The following is a 10,094-nucleotide window of genomic DNA, read 5'->3' as shown; positions in this document are numbered from 1 at the left end:
GTGTTTCCAAATCGGTCCAGACAACTATGAGGCTAAAAACACATTTTAACTGGAATATTGTTTCGGTTATAAGCGCGTGACGACGTTGGTTATCTCAGGAAATCCCAGATCTTCCCGGAAACAGTATGTTTGCGGGCCTACCTACCATTACCATAGACCATTATTATAGAGGCCGGGAAACGAAGGGTTGTCGGCTAAGTAGATATAGACGGCCGAGCGTAGCGAGGTCGTTAGGGATACGCGGCCGGCAACGCCGTGTATGAATAGTAGTGTGGCTATTTAAAAACTCAAATCAAAATATTCAATAATAATAATGTATTTGTTGCCTAGTTATATTCGAATTAATTTTGAGTTTATTTGGACTATAGTTTGATACTGAAAGAAGTCTTCACTAGATTGGTATTTTTTGACATACTAACGTTGAATTATTTGGCCTAAGTACTGTACAGTAAGCTTTTACGTCACAAAATTGGCAAGATTAGGAAATAAATTATGACAAAGAGAATGCAGAGTCATTAACCCACTCGCTGCAGATCCGTTCCAGGATATCGGCTATTAGTATAATGGAATACTGGTGTAAAGCTCAAAGAATGTGTGTCTGGCAGGTCGCCAGCGCAGCGAGCAAATTGTCGCTCCACGGTGCCTCACATGAGCCACTTGCCGCGCCTTTCATCGGATTGACGCTAAGTCAATAGCACCGATCTACCGTCAGCATCAAAAGTCGCAGATCAGTATCTAACATTCTATAATAGCATAACAAAAAGGGATATGTCTTTTTATGTAGAATAATTCGATTGTGACGGTTCAGATACTTTTGAACGCAAGCTGTAAATATCTATTCGGTAAAGTTTTCCAGGGTGGTAGATATTTTTGGCGCGTTGTTTCATCCACAACGCAACTATTGTTGCTGACTGTACTACAATGTATAAAGGGGCCCACTGACTATCAGTCCGCCGGACGATATTGGCCTGTCAGTTGTTCGAAACTGTCAATTTTTATTTAACTGACAGGCCGATGTCGTCCGGCGGACTGATAGTCAGTGGGCCCCTTAAGATTGCCTGTCAAATATCAAAAGTACTACATACTTACTACTAGTAGTATAAAGTCGTCGTCAATAGAACTAGCAAATAATGTAAACAAATATGACAGATTTTGTTAGCGTTTGACACATAACCTAACATAAATTTTTTTTTGCATGTATGTTGTCTCCGTCATTTCTGAGCCGATTTAAAAAATTTTTTTTTTTGTTTGAATGTATATAGTCCCGTTTTTGTAAAAACCCAGTTTTGATGAAGGAATCCAGGGAACTCTTCAAATCTTATAGCCATACATATACCGGTTTTAGTATTTTCATCAACAAACCAAGTACTTTCATCTAAAACAGTACCATTTGATGAAGTGGAACTACTGATGATGACCAGAACGGGACTCTTTAACAACGCATATTTCAATCTTGGCGATTTAAGTCCTCTTCGTTATATTTGTTAAAGACAAGTAAGTTCTGAAGGAACATTTGTGTTAAGGTCTAGTTCTGATGATGGGTTCCATGAGGTCCAACTCCTCAAATCTTGATAGCTTAGATCCAGACCTTGAAACTTACGCGAAGTGCAAAAATGTTTAGTGACAGTTTGGCCAGACCGATGAAGAAACACTAAAAATGGAAAAATAAAATTAATCTTTAAAAAAAGAAAAACCGACTTCAAACGGGAAAAAATAAAATATTATTTCGTTTTACATGCGCTAGCAAACTGATACGTTTGAAGTCTAACTACTATCTACTAACGCAGCGTATTACGTAGGCGAACAACACGCGAACGCGAAGCGGCGCGGCGCGGCGAGGCGAGGCCAGGATCGGGGTGAATCAATCCTTTGATACCTATAGAAGTGTCCTACCTGGGCGATGTCGTTGCGAACGCGAACGCATTGTTCTATTATTCGGTCAACATTTTTGTTCACAGCTTTTCAGTTCGTTAAACTGAATTGCAACTGCCTGCCGCATATTGTGTGAATAGCCCACATACTGCAGCAGACGGTGAACGTTACTCCCCTTTCCATTTAGTAGGTTAGTATTATTTTAACTACGAAACGGCTTGTAGCCACCGTATGAAAAAAATGTACCTTTGCACCGACACATATGTAGAGGTACGTAGGAAAATCTGCGACTAACTTCCTAAACGTCTTAGCTTATTTAACAGAAAACACGAAAAAGCAAACTTGTGTCTTAAAACGTAAGGTTCTAAGAAAAATAAATATTTTATGCGGCCTTCCGCAGTCGCCCGAGTACTATATTAGGTACACACAAAAGATTTTTGTGCAAATAACCACTTAATTCAAGCTCTTAATGGTTATGAACACGCGTTTCTTCAAAGAAAACGTTATGAGGTCCTCAACAAAATGGATTGCCATAAATGCAAGCACGCACAAGAATGGAGCTTATCGCGAGGACGTTGTGAAATTTTATGTACTTGCCTACCTAACCTATTGAGAGGGCTAATGATCGTGTGAGGGGAAAAGTGCGTTTGCCACTTCATGATAATGCCCTAAATAAGCTGGAATAAGTATATTCGTTTTTAAGTAGTATAATAGAACATCCTACACTTGGTTTAATACTAAGCAGGAAAAATAACAATGCCGCGTTGTAGCTTCCTCGATATGAAAAAAAAAACACTTTTACGAAATGTATGAAAGAAATATCTTATTTATATTTTTGGAATTGATCACAAATAAATCAGTCAAGTGAAAACAGTAAAAAAACGATATTATTCGAATTGTACTTCACAAATAAAAACTAATAAATAATTTTGAGCATAATGTTTTCCAAAATAATGTGATAATACCAAACATCAGAAGGCTCAAGAATATAGACTTCAGAACAATAAAAGCGGTTCACATTGTAAGCAAAACCTTCGCAAAACTTGTACACCTTTTTACTAATTTGTGTAAACAATTAAGCATATGCTCAAATTGAATGATTGCTATTAAGACTTTATCCAGGCGCTATTCTATTATTTGACCTTAGCTGCGGTTACTGAGTCCACACAGACGAAGTCGCGGACAAAAGCTAGTATACGAACACCGCCTTTAAAACTAATGCTCCACTTAAAGCAAAGCCATCGTATTGTAAAATGTGCACAATTTGTGAGAGCATTTCGAATATAGAGGGATATTTATTTCGAAGATTTCGAATATCGATGGAATTTTATCATCGTATATTAAATTGATTTGATAAACGCGTTTTGTCGATATATTGCAAACTATTTTTGGATACGCGTTGTATCTGTTTTATTTTGCCCTTTTAATATTAGTGAAGGCACCAGAGATATCGAGAAATGTAATTATGTCCATATTTAATACCGTTACAGAAATGGTTGGGTAAACATTGTTGGCTTATAGGGCGCAGAGATGAAAAACATTACGAATTTTAACGTTATTTACTGGTAAAATTTACTGTCAGGGCTTATTGCATACAAAATTACACTTTTTTAACTATAAAATTGTCCCTTATTACACATTTTTATTTAGCTTGACCACGGATATCCAAACTATATTTCTTTATATGTGTGCTTCAAATCTTGTGACTTAAATTTTAACCATCACTTCTCGGTGTCTGATTCAGTTAAAATTTAGAGTTCATCTGTAATTCCGATGACAGCTTCCGTACTTCTTAGTATTTGTTGTTGTAGCGTCAACGGAAATACTTACATGATCTGTGAAAATTTCAGCTGTCTATAGCTATCACGGTTCATGAGATACAACCTGGTGATAGACAGACGGACAGAAGGACAGCGCAGTCTTAGTAATAGGGTCCCGTTTTTACCCTTCGGGTACGGAACCCTAAAAATGCATGTTTTTGGAAACGTTAAATAAAGATTCCAAAATGTGACGCATTAATTGAGCAATGGCGGCTAATATTCTCGCATCAACAACGTTCTCGTAGCGTCATACATTCTCCCTCTACCGGAAGTCATTACTTAGCGATTACAACGAGGGAGTAATATTTGACGGCAGCTTTATTAATAATTCTTACCCGACTACGGCAAAGCAAAAGGAGCGTTATGATTCGAATTAGGTCATGTTAGGTAAAGCGCCTGAAGGCAAATATTTCATACAAACCCCTAGAGTTTTGTATAAGAAAGAATTAAGGCGCCGTAAGGTTTTTCTCTCACTGACCATGACCAGCACCGGTATCATGGTCGCGTATTTGTCACCTGTCACATCATGCGTCACTATCGCACTTACGTACTTGTTAGAGCGTGACAGGTATGGTGACAAATGATAGACAGCCGTCCATCTTAGCCCCGCTGTACGGATTCTGTTGAGGCGTCACCAGTATTTCCTCTGCAGTGACAAGCCGTTCTGCTTCCTAGTAGGATTTTGGGTACTTTGGTGATGGCCAGTCGTCTTCATAAATAGGTTTTATTTATTGGCCATCTTATACGAACAAAGCATACGTATATGCGGTCGCAAAAGCCTTTGTTGTGCCAAAGAAACCGTTCGCTATCTCTTTGTGGTCGGTTAGAACTATTCCTTTGTGTAAGTTATGAGTTCTTAGAACTTCGGACATAATATCTAATGTCACAGACAAGGAATCTTAGAATTTATATGGATATAAAGTCTATCAAACAATAAATTAGTAGTGTAAAACACATTATATAGACACTAGAGGGACATGAGATGTTTTAAGTATTCTGCCATTGCCATTATATACCTAATGTATTTATAATTGGTACATACAAAAAAGTAAATATTTCCAACAAATAGGTATCAGAGTTTTGAGGGAACGAAGCTAAGTTCCTCGTATTGTTTTGTTCCGTGTCCTGTAACGTAATCAATATGAAAGAAGTTCCGGGAAAACTAAAACAGATGAATTTCAAAATGCCCTGCGCCTCGGACATATTAACTCGTAGTCAACTAGGAATTTTTAATACAAATCTTTCACATTCACCGTGTCACCGTTATTGGTGAAACCCAAACGCTACATTGGCTGGACGATATTAAATTCCATACCTAAAGGGTATATTAATTTAGTTTTAGTATAGAATAGTTAATTGCATTTTATCTTTTGAAGGGAATTTCCTTATATTTTATATTAAGTAGTGTGACTTAAAAACAGGATCCAAAAAATATTTAATAAAATAATTTGATTTATTTCTTAGTATATAACTCAACTACGGGTTTTAGTCAAATAGTAAGGATATACCTAATGTTTTAACCTACATCTAATATAGGTACTCGTCTTACGTAGGCGAACACTCGCGAACGCGAAGCGAAGTGGCGCGGAGGGCCCAAGGCGTTCGCGTTCGCATCGAGATCGCCCACGTAGGACACTACTATATTAGGTATCAAAGGATTGATTCACCCCGCTCCGCGCCACGCCGCGCCGCGCCGCTTCGCGTTCGCGTGTTGTTCACCTACGTAGTACCTACGCTGCGTTAGCTCACTACAGAACTACTCCCGAGTCAACAGAAGTGCTCGTCAGTTTACTTCGAGCCAAGTTGTCGAGTTTGTCTGCAGGCGCCCGCAATATGCACATGCACCTTTAACACTTTGACTGAGTTCAATGATTAAAGTTTATTCTAATTGAGTAAGCAGTTTTAAACTGGGTCGTAGTCGCATATTAGCGAGCGAGATATATAAGTCGCAGACGCAGAAGTCAGCGAATATGTCAGTTTGACACTGCTATGGCAGTCGTGGCTACATACAGGGCACAGTACTCTTTCTTGGCGTGCTTCATTTTATGGCTCCTCTACACTATCGGCGATGATAGACGATGACTGGTGGGCTCGATAGTGTAGAGGGCATACTCGGCAGTCCCCGCCAGTCATCGTCTATCATCGCCTGAGACCCGTGAGTTGTCGGTTTTTTGGGCACGCATCAAAGGGAATCAAGGGAATAGCCGGGTGGTTGCGTTGTACAGGCGATCATTCATGTGGATGCTTGCACGATGATCTTGCCGATGATAGACGATGATACTATCAACGATCATCGCCGATAGTGTAGAGTAGGCATAAGCCGTATACTCCGCGGCTGCCCCAGCGGATTCAAAATTCGAACAGATAAACCATTTGTAACTGACGATTCGATTTATGTGCTTATTGTTAGGCTTATGACTCCTCTACACTATCGGCGATGATAGATGATGACTGGCGGGCACGATAGTGTAGAGGGCATGCTCGGCAGTTCCCGCCAGTCATCGTCTATCATCGCCTGCGTGTTGTCGGTTTTTTGGGCACGCATCAAAGGGAATCGCCGGGTGGTTGCGTTGACAAACTACTACAGGCGATCGTGTGGATGCTTGCACGATGATCTAGCCGATGATACTATCAAGAATCATCGCCGATAGTGTAGAGGAGGCATTACATGAACAAAGAATGCTTTGAGTTTGAGCAGGCATGGCTCACTCCGCGATTTCGTCGCGTCGCTACAAATACATGCGGCCCACACCAATTTTGGTGTCTAGCCATAGTAGTTGCCGCGCACCGCTACGGAACAGACGCCTATTCGCGCTTGCGCCACCTAGCGGCCATCTGTCGTAATAGACGCGTTTCGTTAGAGAGCGAATCTTCTGTACCTAGTAGGTATACTATTATTTATTCTGTGGTTTGAGTTCAGTTATGATAAGTATATTTATCGCAAAGGCCTGTAGCTGCTATCAACATATAAACATGATTCATAACGGCGGTTAAAGTCGCAACCCTCTTATCTCCCCGAACGAAGCTAGAGCGTTTTCACACTGTCTTATCCGATATCGGATGTCGGATGAACTGTGAAAATAAACAGCCTTACGAAATTTTATTTTTGTATCGACGCTTTATTTTGAACAATAATTATTAATGAAATTGATAAAAAAATATAAAACGACATAGGCCAAAGAATAGGCATAGCTATTCAGCATGGGAATGTAGCCAGGCTTATGGGCACCCTTCCGCAGGGGACAAATGATAGGGGACTTAAGATAGGTACGTAAGTTTTATTGATTCATATTATTAGTTTTAATTTATTTAGTGTATAACTGTATACTTAATTTTAATAGTAGTTTACAATTTTGTTATTGTGTTTAGTTATAAAACACAATAACAAAATTGTAAACTACTATTAAAATTAAGTATATTCCGTACTATTGCACTCTAGGTGCTGCAGAGGATGCCGAGGATTCTTACCATCTAGGCAGGATGCGTTGATGGAGGCAGAGAAATAAAAAGTCGAGTCTTCGTGATTTATGTATCTTCATATACCATATATAAAGTACATACAAATCCTTCGTCATAGGATTAAAAATAAATTAAGATTACCGTGATAAAATATGATTAATTTATATACACGGGGACAACACAAAACTTAAGAATAAGATGGGTTTGAGAGCAGAGCAAATATCGGAATAGATCGGAATGAACGAGTACAGCCATGTTAGGATGTGACAGCTGGGCATAGACAGGAGTAGGTATAGACAACTAATTAAAGGAGTGTAAAGCTGTGTTTACAATTAAGTTTTATAAGGCATAATCTTCAATACGTACTTTAAAATTTAAATAAATAATAAACGACATTGTTTTAATTGTGCTTCTGTATGGTCGTATTCGACATCCGATATCGGATTGGACGATGTGAAAATGCTCTTATACTCGTAAGGTTTGGAACTTTAGGTAGGTAACAGGTATTATCGAATAAGTCGCATTTTCTTTACCTCCTTCAAATAGAAAACAAAATACAAGATTATGTTATTAACTTATTGCCTGCATGTTTTTATGTTACCATGAAAATCCGCTTTTAGTGAAAACGCGTTTTACCTAGTTAAAATTAAATGTACAAAATATACAAAAAACTCACATAGAAATACCTAAGTACTCAGATTTGGGCCTTGACTTTTTTGGTAGGGACGAATTGGTAACGGTCCAAGAGAATCTTTACTATTCTATTCGCAGAGTGGAGATTCTTCTGAAAACTACCTATGCAATAATCTGTGGCAGCAGCAGAGTATTTCGTACATAAAAATAATTACCTGGTTTTATAAAATTTCATCTTTATAATCTTTTTGTCGTTTGAAGGTTGAAAACCTTTTAAAACGCATATTTTCAAATGATTCAAACAAAACTCATAGAAATCTGCCATCTGTTTCCTAAAATATTTACTTACTTATGCGTGTAAGCCCAGCGCTAGTGCTGTTCGTACCTACATAGTATGTTAGTCCGGTTGACAAAATACATACGCTAACATAACCTATCAGGCTATCAGTAAACAAAACATGTTTATTTCCATAATGTCTGCACTGAACGCGATATAAACCGGTTGACCGCGACTATCTAATTAGTTCGTCATCAACATGCGCACGCTCAGTGTCGTCGTACTATTCGCACTCGCCGCCATGGCTGCCGCCGGCGCACCTACGCTTTACGACCTCAACCAAGTCGATTCTTTGTTCGATAAATTCATAGAAGAACACAAACGGGAATACAAGGACGCGGCGGATAGAGAACTGCATTTTAATGCGTTTAAGCAGAATGTTGCGAAGATCAACGAACATAACAGCAAGCAATCTTCTGCGACGTACGCTATTAACAAGTTTGCGGACTATACTGAAGAGGAAAAACAGGCGATGAGGGGCTTCAAGAGAAACTAGTGGCTATGTTTATTGTGATCGCATATAATTTGTGTTTTTTATATTAACTGCTTTTTATGATGATATTACACAATTAATCACTGTATTTTTTTTTATATTTTTATTCATTAAATATATACAACAAACTTTTCACTATTTCTAATTATACATTTTAATTTAAGCCAGCGTTTAAAGACATAGTGTGCAGTAACAGCCCAAAAAGGCCGGGGCCTGTGCTAGGGCTAGTTACAATATTATGTGACACAATTTTAGAGAGCGATCGGATTTTGGATAAACAATTTTCTTATAATATAAAGTTTACTTAGTCAATTAAAAAAGCTTACTTAAATAAACATGCATTACTGGTATTTTTTATTTTTATGTACGTATTTAATATACGTATATTGGGTTCTATAATTATGTAAGTAGCTATATATATTATTTGCTATCTAATACACATACATACATATATATTATATGGAAAAATAGAGAAATTATTATTGTTTGTTTGTTGCTTACATGCGTATTCCTGAAACATACAGTATTTTTAAAAACTGCCATATTTTATAGGGTTTTAGGGTAGGTCATTTTCAATTACTTTGGGACCAAATCCGAAATTGCCAAACAATGCAATTTTAATGCGACAGTGAATTTTAAGCATTATACTTTATACTGTTTAAACTTTATACTGACCTCGGAGAGTATGGCTAAGTATTGCAAATACATCCGGTTAGTGTTTATCTAACCTCGCCCGAAAAACAGCAATAAGTCTATTTATCTTCGCTAATTTCAACTAAAATTTAAGTGGGTACGGTCAATTAAAATGTGCCGCAGTGTCAATGGACTATTTGCCATTTAACTCAGTTCGTCGCGAAATCATTGTTTCTGTTCACGGTTAGACAATGGTTAACAGGGATCCAACTTAATCTGTAGGGCTAAGATGGTCGGCTCTTTATCATTTGTCACCATGCCTGTCACGTTCTAACAAATATGTAAGTGCGAAAGTGACGCATGGCATGACAGGTGATAAAAATGCGAATGACAACGCTCATGGGACTTCCGGTTCGAACGCCATCTTGATAGTAGCCTCGTGATTAATTCCTTTATTTTTTGTTCATTAATATTGTTTAAAGTGTAATATCGATAGCTTTATTATACAGTAATCTAATTTGGTGCTTCTCGTAAAATCCAGCTATCGGTTTTACGAGACAACAACAACGAACTACCGAACAACGTCGTGCTCTAAGAGCATTTTGTATTTCTACCTCTAACCGTGTCTGGCTAGAGGCCCATAATTTTATTTACCGTACACTGGCTGAAGAAAATCTAGAAATATTAATTCGATCCCACGTGGATCCCACTTTGACGTTGGCGAAATCATCGACAGTACCGATGGAGCCATACTACTTAAAGATTGATTGATTGACAACGCTCATAAAAATAACTAGCCTCTCGCGAAACAAAATGTTACTTCGAGAAAAAGGCGAAACGACGTATG

The 10,094-nt window shown here is 38.2% G+C and overlaps 1 protein-coding gene across 1 annotated transcript; it reads left to right on the top strand.

Moving 5' to 3' along the window:
- Positions 1-8,285: 8,285 nt before the first annotated feature.
- LOC134744069 (cathepsin L-like proteinase) lies at positions 8,286-8,702 on the top strand. Its single transcript, XM_063677733.1, has one exon. The coding sequence runs from the start codon at positions 8,321-8,323 to the stop codon at positions 8,615-8,617; it is 297 nt and encodes a 98-aa protein (XP_063533803.1). The 5' UTR covers positions 8,286-8,320; the 3' UTR covers positions 8,618-8,702.
- Positions 8,703-10,094: the final 1,392 nt, after the last annotated feature.

Source organism: Cydia strobilella, chromosome 9 (genome assembly GCF_947568885.1).
Source record: "Cydia strobilella chromosome 9, ilCydStro3.1, whole genome shotgun sequence".
NCBI classification, from domain to species: Eukaryota; Metazoa; Arthropoda; class Insecta; order Lepidoptera; family Tortricidae; genus Cydia; species Cydia strobilella.
This window is presented reverse-complemented; position numbering and strand designations above follow the sequence as displayed.